Source organism: Apostichopus japonicus, chromosome 8, assembly GCF_037975245.1.
Source record: "Apostichopus japonicus isolate 1M-3 chromosome 8, ASM3797524v1, whole genome shotgun sequence".
NCBI classification, from domain to species: domain Eukaryota; kingdom Metazoa; phylum Echinodermata; class Holothuroidea; order Aspidochirotida; family Stichopodidae; genus Apostichopus; species Apostichopus japonicus.
In genome coordinates, this window is record NC_092568.1 from 31,539,318 (window position 1) to 31,554,299 (window position 14,982).

General features: G+C 34.7%; 1 protein-coding gene across 7 annotated transcripts in view; it reads left to right on the top strand.

Moving 5' to 3' along the window:
* The window catches only part of LOC139971586 (neurexin-3-like), a 158,197-nt gene that overhangs the window by 112,523 nt on the left and 30,692 nt on the right, over positions 1-14,982 (top strand). For all 7 annotated transcript variants that reach the window (XM_071978205.1, XM_071978200.1, XM_071978203.1 and 4 more), the window contains one exon: positions 12,158-12,334. In XM_071978205.1, coding sequence (XP_071834306.1) covers positions 12,158-12,334 — 177 coding nt within the window. The remainder of the gene's footprint in view (positions 1-12,157; positions 12,335-14,982) is intronic.

Here is a 14,982-nt window from a genome sequence, read left to right on the forward strand (position 1 = left end):
AATTTACTGCTTAACCTACGTCAACATTTTGTTGATAGTGACCTGTTCCTACTGTTTGGGCAGATTTAGCATTTCTTGTAAATCCAGAGAGGGAATGTCTTTAGTTGTGAGGGGAACCTGTATAGATGAAGACTAAATCAGAAGGTAATTGCGCCTGTTAAGTGGGCGTCCAAAAATACTTAATAGAGCTTCATATATATACAGAACAGTATGTTGTACTCAATACTTGAATCGGCCTGTTAAAAGTGAAATGTCATGTTGTGTTACTAATTTAATAACAAAATGTTAACAGCTGCCATCACATTCGATTTTGCGCTTACATTTTGCTCCTAAATAGTTTTATTTCTCTAATTTGGCAAAATTATAAGCTTGCATGTCTACAGATTCTTTACCTGTACCACTTTCATGAATTAATGCATTTTCTCATACCACGCACTTTCATAATGTCAAACCCTTGACGTAACTGAAGGGTAAACTCTTATGTGATTCTATTGAGTGGAAACAATAATTTGTATTACTATATATATACTATCTATAATATGCTTTATTAAAATGTCATACATTTCACATAATAAAACCAGGCACACTTTCATTAAGTCAAAAACCTTGACCTCAATTACGGTAAAAATTTTAGGTGCTTTTACCAAGTAGAAATGATAAGTTTATTGTTATGTGTCATTCATTATAATATCTTATTACATGGAGGTAGTTACTCATATTATACCAGGCACTTTCAGAATGTCAAATCCTTGACCTAAATCAAAGATAAATCGTAGGAGCTTTCTCTTTCTTAAAGTTTAATAAACACTAATTTCACAACGATTATGAAATAAATAACATCATAACCATGCAGTGTGCACTCAGCTAGAAGGGAAAGACAAGGATGATTCGAGCTGTTATCAGTAAACATGGTATAAACAATTGATCTTCCCGACCGCACGAAACCGGCTCTCGACGTTTCTCGTCGCAGCTGAAAACTTGCAAGTCTGAAAAGTTGAGCGCAAGCGTTGGATGCAAGGGAAATTAGACTTCCATGGTTAAGTGGATAGTTTTACTTCCTGTCAAAATTTGGTTCCAAGTTAAAGCATTTGCTTCTGACCATGCTGCAGATTTCTGGTTGATTCAATTTTCTGACCCAATAAGTAATTTTTGAGTAGATACAGGCATGTTTTTGTCATTTACGTAAGTTTTAATTGGGTTGCTGCTCAGACCATCAATTATATTGTCTGACAATCCAAGTTTATCGTTACACTGCATTAAGTTCCCTCCCTCTTACGGGAAATATTGATAAAGCGATGGGGCACACAGTCGGTTTTAGATTTCACTGCGAATTGAAAAACTTTATTTGTCAACTGAGATTAGGATCGTCTTTTGCCAGATTTTTACCTCCCAAGTCTGGTCAAAGACCTTAAAGAAAGTGCAAACTTGTCATCGGTTTGGGGTCTCTTTCTTTTCTTCCCTGTTTTCTTGTTTGTTTTTTTTGGAAGGGATTTACTTTGGTTATCCTCCTCCTTCTTCTAAAAGAGTAGAAAATATATGTTATCTGTGGTCTTTGAGAAAAAAACTGTTTTAGCTAATATTCTGCTTCAGTAATCACACTTGATAATCACATTACAGAGTTTCTCCATTTTCAACCTCGTAAGGAGAGCGATAGTCTTCGAAAGACTTGGCCTCTATCCATATCGTAGGTTGTACTTTCATTAAAGGTCACGTATACACCACATTTTGAGCTGCTGAATGTTGTGTTATCTTCATTAATGTCAGTTTGGGACAAGCTGCAGTTTACTAATTGGCAGTGGAATTGATTTCTGGACAGTTTTAACTCTCACACTTTTATTCCTTGTCGTGGTCGGTGTCAATCTCCCGTCGTTTTTCAATACTGACTGTATGAGGCACTAACGTCAGTTGACACGTGTTTTACCTGAAAGGTCGGTCGGGTGGTTTAATTGATCCACAATGCTTTAAAGAGTTATTGATCGGAAAGGTATATGTATGTCTGATTAAGAATAGCAGCACTACTTTGTTTAATAGTACTAAAATAATTTGTTTTTGAATTTGGCAAAAAAAATTGGGATTGCTTAAAAAAGGCAATTTGTCTAAGTGGTAGTATAGCTAATGGTATCACTGTAAAACCATTTTTTGGTCAAAATTTTGCACTGAATTTTGCAAAAAAAAACTTGCAGCAGTTCGACAAATGTAAGATATCAGTATACCTGCAGAAGCAAATATTCTGTTACTTTGATCCATCAAAATTGAATAAAAGAATTAGGCATGTAAGCTTTGAAGGTATTTAAATGGCATAGCAAGACAATTACTGAAAAATTTGCCAATCAAATTTAATACAGTATGTACAATAATATGATGACAGTCAATTTGCAGGGGCAAAATGTTTGGTATTGAACTGAACGGTTAATATGTGATTAATTACGATCAGTCAGCTGGTTTTTATTGACAGACTTGTTATGCGGAGGGACTTATCCAATTATAGTCTTGAGATATGAAATAATCTGTTGCTATGGCAACCATGAATAAGATGTATTCTGGGCCCACGTCTTCATGCTGAGGCCGGGAGAGGTCTCTGTTCATATAGATCCATCCTTGAGCTGCTTTAGTCTTTGTCAATTTGGTATTTCATGATCCAATTATTGAAGGCATATATATTGGAGCCATATGTGATGAAAGTGGCTATCATCCATAAAGAGAACAAAGTTAAAAGTATCACTCGTTGTTGACAAAATCCAGTGTCGTCCAGCTTGCCCAAGTTTATGTTACCATGACAACATAAGAACTCAAAAGTTGTCACAAAACTTTGAACATCATGCAAATAGATATTTTCTAACTGTTAAGAAACACTAAAAAGGAAATTCATAAGTTTCTTTTTAATAGTGCGACCATTTTGGCATGCTACTAACTTAGCAGTTTCCATGTCACTGTAAACAACTTTTCACTTGTTAATTATTTGTGTGTTAAAAATTGTCAAGTTGAATTCAAGAACTATTATTACTTAGAAACTTTTTGAGCTTGGTTCTGATGAAATCCCCTTAATGCAGTTTGTGTCCTATCTTTAATAGTTAGCATATGTATGAATTTCAAACGTTGAATGAAAAGGTGTAAATATTTGAGAAATAATTTCCACTTTTGTTTTCATATATGGAAATAATAGGTGTGAATGGAATCATTTAGTTATATGCTAATACATTCCACTGGTGAGAAAAACTGTTAACTTGTATATGGATTATTTTGGTCGGTTGCCCATCGAGTTTGAGTGGTTAGTAATGAAATTTTGAGAGCAAATGTGGTTTGTAAAAGAGTTGGAGACCAGATTCATAACATGCAGCTGTAAACAAGAATAAAGGTTTAGGGCCTATAACTGTAATTCCTTGCATATCATTGTAATGATATATCATCTTGAAGGGTGTTCATAACTACTATTCATCTCGATACAGCCAACTTGATGATGAAAATTCTGCTAAAAAGACTTTTACACTGGAATCTTTGAAAGATGGTATATAAAAAACCACCAAAGTATTCAAAATTCAATTGTATTGGATTTTCATTATAAATTGTCCAAGAAATTGATATTTGACAATTTTCATAATCAAATCAGCCTTGAACATTTCTTTTTTAATCTGTTTCTAATTATTTCTATGAGAGTTTTTTTTATGATTCTCAATTGCAAACACTCGTGAAAGTGTTATTACCATCTCTGTGCCTCCTTCTTAACTTGACGTGAGGACATGCAGCAAACCATATGAAACGGATTGAGTCATATTGACTAAAATTAAATTCCCCAGAAACGGTAGACATTTTGGAAAATGAATCATTTCATTTATATTGCCTACATTTAATTCCGAGATAGATCTGACAGTTAATTTACAGTTTTGAGTAAAATCGGACATGAAAGTGTGTCACCCGCGATGAATGTCACGCTGTCCAGCTATCACATACAATAACAAGATTTTTCAATTCATATTGATTTTATTTTTCAGAATCTCATTCAAATAGCGATTACAAAGTAGGGCAGACCTAATTGTCTAGTTATTTGGATGAATTGCGACAATTTTATTGCGAATGATTTTTATTCTGTTTACGTCTTTTTTTTACTTCCTCCCCTTCCATACATCAATAAACATGTATATACCCACATACACACACACATACATACATACATACATACATACATATATGTATTTCTTCATTATGATGCATCTATGCACACATATATATATCCATATTGTGTCTGGATTATTTTCTAGTCATGAGTGTGAAATTTTTTTCCGCAGTATTTATATTAAATTATACTTTAATTGGCAATCATAGATCTTCTAAATTGTGGATCGACACAGATTATGAGACATTTTAATGCAATTGTGGAGGTCTTTGAAGTATCTTTTATAAATAAGGCAGCCTTGAATTGACAATAGTTGGACAGGTGACTTAATTACAGCATTAGTATCATATATTATCTGTGCTATTGTGGAATTAAATGTTGATTTCGATGGACAGTGTATAATATCACTTGACCAGAGTAGACTGACTATATTCTATGTGCTCTAGAAAAGTGTGGGGGGTGTGGACTCAGGAAGGAGGGGGGGTGGAGGCACATTTATTATTATATGCATAACTTAATGCCAGAAATATAGGCCTATATATGATGTAAATGACAAACATTACTGTTGTAACCTGATTATTGTTCTGTAGTTTCATTTTTGAAATAGAGAAGAAAAAAATAGAATGAATTTAATATTTAAAAACTGATTACAGTGACAATTGGAAATTTGTTCAAACCTATCATCGAACTGTGGTAAGCTGTATGCATGTACATGCTAGCATGATCCCATTAGATTCAACATCACAGTTATTTAGACAGTTACTGTTAGCCCTCATTTACAGAATTCCAAGCCACATGAACTCAGACATTGCCACTCGCTGAACAGTTTCAAGAAACAGCTTATAAAGCTGAATCTATAATAGGCCTACTGTAACTATTAAACAATTTAAACCAAACATTGATGCTATATATATATGCATGTACATGCCTGATAGATTCAAGTTACTTAGACAACTGTCTAAAAGCTGAATCTATAATCCTACTGTAACTATTACACGATTTAAACCAAACCTTGATGCTGTATAAATGACATGTACATGCTAGTCTGATCCTTAACTGCAAAGTACTGGATATGAACCTATATTATAACCTCTTCTGGACATTGAACCAATGGACTAATGTATCCTTCATACTGATCCTCACAGGAGGAGCAGATCAAAGGTCTAATGGCAAGAACGATTATCCGGAAGCTTTCAGAAATCTCAAAGATGATACCAAGATATCACACATCAGGCAAAAGCCTTGAACAGAACAGTAGCTTTACGCTAATACTGGGATTTATGCCGCTTTGGCATTCCATAGTCGTCTGCTATATTAACAAACACATATAACCATGGAGCTATCAACAAAAAAGACAAGAAGAAAGAAGAAAAAAAGAGCCAATTGCTGTCAGTGATTTATGACAGAGTTTTGACTAGAAATAAATTTGTCTAAAGCTATGATTAAGGACACGTGCATTGAAAGGTTGCTATTTATAACCTTAGGCTATTATCTATTTTACTCCTACTGATGTCATATTGACCCAAGGAAGGTCATTAAATGAGTCTAGGATGCCTGTATATATGGTAGATGATTAAAGCTGTATATATTCCTTTCTAGTTTTGACTCACATCCTTTCATGAATGCTCAATTAAACCTTTCAGGATGAACAAATTGCCAAAAAAAAAAATTCTTCTTCTTCTCAATCCTGAAATATATGACGTAGTATCATAATGCTTTGAGAGCTCTTACTGGCTACTGACATAGCAAAATATATTGCTGCGACAGCTAAAAGAATGAGAAATATGTCTCATTTTATACTAAATGGGAACTCTAATATAATACTTAGCTAGTGGGTTTGTGGTGTGGGTACAAAAGTAGTTTTCATTAGAATCATTAAAATTCGCTGTATTTAATGTGTGAAATGTTGGTCAGTTCATCAGCTTGTCATTTCTTTGGCATACATAATTAAGGTAGATACCTTGCAAATGACAACATCAATGTACAGAGATTTAAGAGGTTTAGATGGTACCTGTATGTACGTGCAAATGCGTAAAATGCCCTTCTTTGGATATTTTTTGCCATCGGGCTACAAATTTTGTTTGTTGATCATTTTATCAAAACTTTCCAAGTATCAATCAAAATCAGATTCCAATTCTTCAAAGGGGAAAGATAAATATCCTTTGTGTTAATTGATTGTTAAGTTAAATATTCTGATTCCATTCTATTCCAAAATTATAAGTCATCACAGGGTCAGGTTGACACTCCTATCGTATTTAATAATATCGATGACGTGCAAAACAGTCCAACTTTCCTACAATGCACGGTAAATTAACTCTGTCAAGTCCAACAAATTGATGCACTATATTGCCATGGGGTCATAACATATAGATTGGTGTTCAAAACTTGTCCAAAATTGGATGTAAACAAGCTAAGTGCTTTAACATGATCATTATATACACAAAGATGATTAATATATGCACGTTCTCACTGCTTTGTCTTTTAAATCTATGGTCTGGTAGCTAGGGATAGCACCTGGACATGACAATCCACTCTCAACTCCAAATCTCCTTGCATTAGGACTGAGATCTAATGAGATTATGGGTGACTGTTGTGTATCTATCGTGCAGTAGCACATGACTGTATTAAAGCATATTCACCCAGTCTTTGCCAAAATGACCAAAAATCATATTTTTATATTCCTTTGCCTTTCACCGTCAGACCAGTCTGACGGTCAGACCAGTCTGTTTGCAGTCTCTCCAATACTGGTCTACATATCTCTTTCAAGTTGTCAGTCCGTGGTGTAGATGCCAATTGGCCGGGAAGAGCAAGAGAGATTGACAGCTTTAGAAAGCTGTCACATTAACTAATTAATATTATTCAATGAACTGACCTCTGCATTTACGCAGATGAAAGAATTTGATCAGTCACAGGAGAAAATTAAGGCCGTCAGATAGCTTTTGTGCAGGCCAGCGGAACAGTTTAGCTCCCGTGGTCATCCAACTAACAGGCCTACTTAGATCTGGTTAACAGTTGATTGGTCACTGTTACCAGAGTGAGAAATGAATTGATTAAGTTGGACAGGCTCCCGCAGTCCCGCTGTGCGTAATACAATCAGTCTTGATCAAGTTCACAGTTATAGCATATACAAGCTTAGGTGTTTAGTAATTGAATTTGTATAATACCTCATATCATTAGTGATTTGGGGTCAATGGTATATCAGGTTGCCTTGGCTGGAGTATATAGTTATAAAAATAATTTGTATACATTCATACCATCCTTTTGAATTCTTTAAAACTAGCATGTTTATAAAAAATCACATGCTTGCAAATTGGGGATTGGAAATTAAATCCAAGATTCCAAATGTCAGGTATTTTGACATCGGAAGTATTTTGCAATTGCTGCTGGGGTTTTATAGTTGTGTTTGCATGTTTTGACAGTCGGCCTTTCGGGCAACAGAAAATATATTGAAAGGAGAAAATGTATGTTAATGACACTGTAGTTTTTCAACATACTGTTAGTCAACTTGTGTTTATGATTATTGCTACTTAGTTTGTCGGGAGGACTCTCCAGGTTCACCTTTATACCATCATTGTGAGTCCAGCTTTTTTATGACCTTGGGATGATGACCAATTGAAATAGAGGCTACCTCACCGTAACTTAATTATAATATTAAAAAGTAACCCCATGCACAGCCAATATGTGTTTGTACAGAGAAGATAAAGAACACCATAATATAATGTTAACACCCTTATAAAATTGCTACCTGTTGTGACATATTCATAAATAAAACATGTTTGTTCTATGTGCCACTAAGGAGACACCCAAAAAATATTCCCTTATTGGAATGACCCACATACCAAAATAGCAAGCTATTAATTTTTTTTTCTTTCTTTCTTAAGACTTACAATAAATTATGACATTTACCCTCCTTTGAGACTCGAATTTCAGTTTGCACATTTTAATGGTGACAATAGAACTGTTTCGGTTATCAATAGTTTGGGTCATCAATCAATATTTATAGTGTTACGATCTACCCACGATAATCCCACGCAATCTCAGCAGCTAATCAAAGAAATCGTGAAGTAAGTAAATCATTTACAAATGATTTTTTTTTGCGCCCTTTTTGCCTTTTCAATTTGATCATTCAGCTGACATTAACTGAGATGTTTCTATTGCCATGGTAACCATGCCAAGACTGAGCCTTGTTTAAATTGTTAACCTATTGTTTACATTCATGTCTAATAATAGTTCAGTATCTTAATTAATTAAAATGGTTATGATTTTGATGTCACCATAGCTTGCTTTTAAGATAATGTGAATATTACTTTTCAGTTTTAGCTGGAGACAATGGCACAATTTTGCTTTATAATGCAATATATGTCAGTTTTCTGTGATATCTATTTATCATAAAGCAGCTCACTAGGTTGCACTGTGCACACAGTCTCACCATATCAAGTATAAATGTCACCACAGTAACTGGCAGAAAACAACATATTTAGTGGTAAATTAATTATCAATACAGGAATATACTCTGGCTTTTAGATCAACTTGAGGGGAGAGTGTCCAAATTTTGTGTAGCAGTTATTGATGGCTCTGAAGTTTGCCTCTTATAGAAAAAAATGGTTTCTGTTTTAAACACCAAAACGGATACGTCGCAAACGTGACCATTTCGAATTTAATTTTGTGATGCAATACTGGATAAAAACAATACCCTGATCTTAGTGAAGCTAAAACACTTAATTACAAATTTATATGATTACACATCAATTAAGTGTCTTAACAATATCTCTGTTATGATAGAATGGGGTTACATTGCCTTGATGTGATATGTCTAAATGTTTTCATTGGTAATTCATTCTGTCACAAACAAGTTCCTAGCTCTTGCCTACCCTCTCACTCATACTTGACACATGTTAGTGTCAACCTATAAGATGTGAATATATATACAGTATGTGTAAATGTAAGTTGGCCTGAGGTTTCCAACCCAGCAGGATCTTCTTCAGAGGCTAAAATCTCAAAAAAAAAATCTAAATTTCAAAAAAAATCTCAAAAACTTTTAGCCTCTGAAGAAGATCCTGCTAGGATCGAAACGCCAGGCCAACTTACTTTTACACATTCTGTTACACAGGCTCTCTAGTGGATAAGCAGTTTGCTAACAGTTTTATTTTATTTTAATATATATGTGGGCATGTGATAATTACATTCAGAAATTAAAAGCCAAATTATAAATGCACATGGCACTCCAAATGTGTTGAAAAATTCTGGATAGAATGCACCAGGTCAAAATCCCTTAAATGGTTCAGTGCAGTGGTACCATGACGAAGAGATCGACTTTATCAGTTGATTGAAAGCCATAATTTAGCATTACCATTGCCCCCACGAAGGGACCGTGGTCATTTATCTGCCCCTAAATTGATTTTACCGTCATTAAAATCCATTAGTCTGGAGTCTTGCTTTTTCATTACTTCCCACTTGGGATTTTTTCTCTCTTATAGTCTCCTGATTTATTTCTCACTTCAAGTTTTCAAGTGGTTAAAAATTTCCTCCAAAAAGTTAGATGATTAAGCTGCTGTGGTTTAATTTAGGAGGATGTGGATAGTTTCAACACATTGTAGTCTATCATGTTGTAGAGATACTGCACAGTATTCTACATTTGATATTTTAGAAACTATTAATTGTATGCGATTTAAATAATATTGCAATTTTAAGTAAACCTACACTGTTCTTTTCAGTGTTTCCAGACAGAATATAACTTCCAACTAGCTGTTGCTATCTATAATGTGCATGTTGGAAAAAAAAGAGTAAATGTGTTTGAGTTTTAATGCATAGAAGATTTCATATCGTTTCCAAATAAAAATGTTTCGTGGACTTTGTTGGAAAACCTAAATTGCAAGAATGTATATATTGTTTAAAGGTTCATCCACTTTTATGGGAACATGGAGAAAATACCATGGCACTGCATTATGGAATGATCATGTACAAAGTCACAAGGGGTCATATTCAAAAAACAAACAAGAAAACTACTTCTTCTTAGAATAGTCAGTATACTTAATACGACCCTTGGGGTATTACTCTACTTTGAATAGACTTTGGAAATGAAAGTAATCATTATTGACACATCGATTGTACGTTGCATAAATGAGGTAAGGTCAAGATGTATCTATAGTAACCTAAGATGGTTTTACATAACAACTCCCTGGTTTTACAAGACCCTGACCAACACAACTAGAATTATGTGTATAAACTGGTAAACCACAGATTACATAATATTAGAATGCCGAAATGAACGTCAAATGTTAGTAAATGACATGCACAAAACCTGTTTGTTGACTACAGTACTACCACAAACACTAGCTGCATGCATGACTGTCATGCTAGGTCAGCAGTTGTGTTTTTGCGTCACGTTACGATCTCCAGGAGGTGTCAAACCTGCATTTTATTGGTTACTCAGCGAGCCAACAATAAAGTTTTTTACGGACCGTGAAATGTAATGCCTTTATCATTTCAAATTTGGCTGTATCGGGAACATTAAGCGAGGATGTAACTTCCGTAAGGCAGATTAAGTAAATCAAATCTGAAATCTGACTAGTACAATTCATCACAGATGTCCCGAAGCCACGGGTAGCGGATTCAACCGTAATTTGATTTCTTCTATATTTTTCTCTCTCTCGTCCTTTCCCGTCACAACGGGACGTTGTATCACTCTTGAAAACGTGGCGGGTGTAAATTGAATTAAAGTTGAGTATCATTGCTGGCGGTATAACCATAGTTTTGCACCTCGGTGTAACGACTACCCCGAAACAGCTCGAGAAAATTGACGGCGTCGCCAAGGCAAGACAAGGATACTCTAGGATATCAACTGCCTGGGTTTGCCTCTTCTGGGGTGAAAGCCAATTAAATTAGTCGAAAGCTGTAACAAAATATGACCAGCGCATAGTTTACCAGAAGGAATCGAGAAAATGAATTGTGTTGAAATGCTAGCTGTTGTGATAAGGTCTTGTAAGCGAAACGATTGAAATGATACAATGATAGCACATCTATATGCAGCTTCTCTGTAAACATATGACATTTGGCTGTTTAGGGAGTGTCAAAATACCTTTTACTCTATGAGCTTTTTATCGATCATTATTGGAGACGAAAAATGAAAGGAATATGTTGTTGAAACTCTTGAATGTTTACTTGGATAAAATTAAGTACTTAAGGAAGAGTAAATTGTTGATCAAATTATAGTAATAAGTCATATATAGTAAAGGTTTTTGACTATATACTGTATGTATACAGTCATAATTAATATAAAGAGGATAAAGTAGTTGTAAGTTATTTGAAATAAATTCATTTGAAACAGATAATTGTTTTGATCTCTTAAATTTTGAATTTATTGTATATTTCATTTGTTTTTGTTTTTGTCAAGGACAAATGCTTTAGGAGATCTGATGAATGCATTTCCTTCATCATATTGTGATCAGAGAGGAAGTATGGATCGATTTAACTTTATATAAAGCATTCTCAGCTATATTGCTGCATTTCTTGCCATTTCTTGTATGTTGCATAATGAACATAATTGATCAACTTAATAAAAATGAACCAGGTTTACTATTAAGTCAATCCTCACCACAGGTATGAGGGAGGGTGGGGGAGGGGGAGAGGAGCAGAAATATATAGTTTATAAATAACCATAAACTATATAACAGCTATGTGAATATATATATAGACATATATATAGATATATATATGCATATTTATATAGATATATCTACTTAAATATTGCACATGTTTTGTGTGAACTAAGACATTCCTTGCTCCTCCATGATTGATTTTTTAGGAAGAAATTATTTGAGCTTTTAACACCAGCAGGACTCCCAACTATTAATGTAGGATATATATCTTATATCAACTCTTGGTCACTCTTTGATGAGGTTCTGCCAATTAAGCTCGTTTCACCATGTATTTTTAAGTGTTTGATCTATATGCAACTATTTTTGATTGCTCACCAACATTTCTTTCATAGAGTGTAGTAGAATTCCAGCAGCTAATAGTTTGTCATTGTTCTCTTGCCCTCTTCAGGTTTCTTACAACGGACACAGCACCATCTTAGATTTCCTGGAGCTTGCACATCAGAATGATCCATTCATTCACATCGAAGGCAGGCTCGACTTCAGCGTTCACGTAGTGAACAGCTTGGAGCCGATCACATTCCTGACCGAAGACTCCTTTTTTCTTCTGCCAAAATGGAATGCAAAGGTAATAAAACATTTTACATGCATCAGATAGATTCTTACAAATGAAAAAAAGAAGAAAGAAAGATAGGTAGATTGTATGCCACCCACTGTATATCTTTAAGCCGAAAGTTTGTGATATATTAAACGGGCGACTCATCTTAGAAATAGCTATAATACTCAACTTAGGCAGACATTGCAGTAGAACAGATGTGAAGATGGCTCGGCGTTTAGCTTGAAAAGTCCGTATCAATTAGTGTCCCTTGGCATATTAAAAAATGGGCCTAGGTAAATTGTCATTTGTAAGAATATTAAGCTTGCATCAGGAGGACACAGGGAATTTAATGGCCTTTTGTTTAAGACTAAAATAGTAAGTGTACTCAAAAGGGTGAGGGAACTGTGGCCATATAGTCATAAAGGAGACAAAGTCCCACAAGGCGGTCTGAAAAACAAGAAAAGTGTGTAAAAAGTAGGGGAAAAGGGGAGACCTCTTTCTGGGTCTTGAAAGTCCTTGATTTAAAGTTTAGTCTGGAAGTGTGAAGAAAATCCTTATTTGAACACTTTTGCTTCTCATGATAACTTATAAATGTTTCCTTCTTGGCATAAGTACAATACCTTTGGATGAATAATCTCCTGTCATTAGTGCTCTTCGATTAAATCTTGCAAGACTTAAAATTGTTAGGCCTGTTATATAGGTAGCGGCAAAAATTTTATCCTCACTGGAATTAAGGCTTCATAGTATTAACCTTGATCTTGAAGAAAATCTCAGTGGATTTCGATTCTTTCAAATGTGTGGGAGCATGGATGAGGACAGTATTTGTATTCAATTAGACATATTGGCATTGTCCATTTGTAAGAATGCTAGGTTACCGGTCATTTTGTATGTACGTAGGTCTAGCCTGGTGTCAGAATGCACAGTGGCATGTCTATAGGAAGAGTACCCCGTCTCACCAAGTAGCTGTTTACGCAGTAGGTTACCAGTTATTTTGTACATACCTACCTAGGTATCAGAAGAGTAACTGGTCTTAATAAGAAAGATGGCCATGCATCCACTTATAAGAGAAGTAGATGAAATAGGAGAGAGTGCTATAATATCCATGAGGAGATTGTTTGGATTTAGTTTAACCATGTCAAATAATAATAATAATAATAATAATAAAATTCTTTACACAAAAGTCATCATAGCTGTGACTGGACTTAGCAGAGAAGAACAGTCATATAGCCACTGATCGATGTATTCATAAGAAAATAAGAAAATAAATTCATGGAACTGGACACACCTAATGAGTAATATACAAATACTTCTAGTAGTTGGACTTGGTAATTATGAATATTTATATATATTGACTGGACTAATTATGCATTGGTAAATTTGTTTAACTGATCGATATAGTACCTTTGCTATGACTTTTGTTGTTCAGAACTTTGGCTGCCTTCAACCATAGAGAGTTTACGATATTGAGGGTAACTTATACATTCCTAGGAATATAACTCTAGACTTTTTTTTTATTGATTGATGGTTATACCGATCTTTCTAAAATGCTACTGACCAAGCATGATCCACATAACATCCGCTTTTGTTGACCAAAGTTTTGCCTTTTGTCAGTCATATGAAGCCATCAGTGTGGTTCAGATATCCCCACCTGTTTATGACCTGCTTTGGGTAGTGTAATGCAATCTACATTATTGAATTATAATCTTGGTAGGGTGGATCTTTTAGGCGGTTTTTTTGCTCATTCGATAAAAGTCTCCTGATTTGATTGACAGCTTTCAATTTTTGAAATTGTCAGACTTAAGGTATAAAGTTGCCAGGTAGAGTACATATCAAAGCCATACATAGAGCAACCCATAAATTAGAGGCCAAATTGAGAACTTTGGATGATGTCAGCAAAATATCTGCAAAAACATTTTGGAGATCATGATTATTGCCATTGCCACAGCTGTGTTTAAAAGTGTACCTGAAGCAAACAGATGTGTTTTACACACAGATACATAAACTGTTTAGTTTTGCTGTTATTTTTCACTTTATGAAATTTACTTTGGATTAATTATATAAGGTTAAAAGTTTTGCATAAATAGATGTCAATATTTAGAACAAACTACCCATCTGCCACATGAAAATACTGGTTAAAATTGAGCTGACTGTTTGCCCTTTGAAGTATTTCATTTTTTGCTCCAGCCGGTGAATAAAGCATATTTTATCTAATGTTCAAGCTCATTGGCTGTTGATGTAACCACAAGTTCACATGTGACTTTGCAGTTAACCAATCATCCTAGATGTTCCATGCTCCCTGAGATAAATATGGCTGACCATCTACATATTTAATACACTACTGAGCCAATTCTATTTGAGTCATACCCCCTCTCTTGCTCATTCTCTTTCTCTCTCTCACACTCTTGTAATGGGTATCTTTAGTCAAAGATGCAGCTTACAAACTCTTATGATGGGGGGGGGTGGGGGGGAGGGGTTCAATAGGGGCAAGAAAAAGGGAGAAATGATAACTATATATTGTTTGAGCTAATAAAGTTTAATAAAAAACAATACTGACTTCGGGCCCCAAGACACTTTGCTGTCAAATAAAAGAGGTGAATATGTTTTGGAAGCAGCAGTTTGCATGGCAGGTTTTAAAATTTGAAGGTTCTCTGTGCTCAACAGTAAGTAACAATAATTTC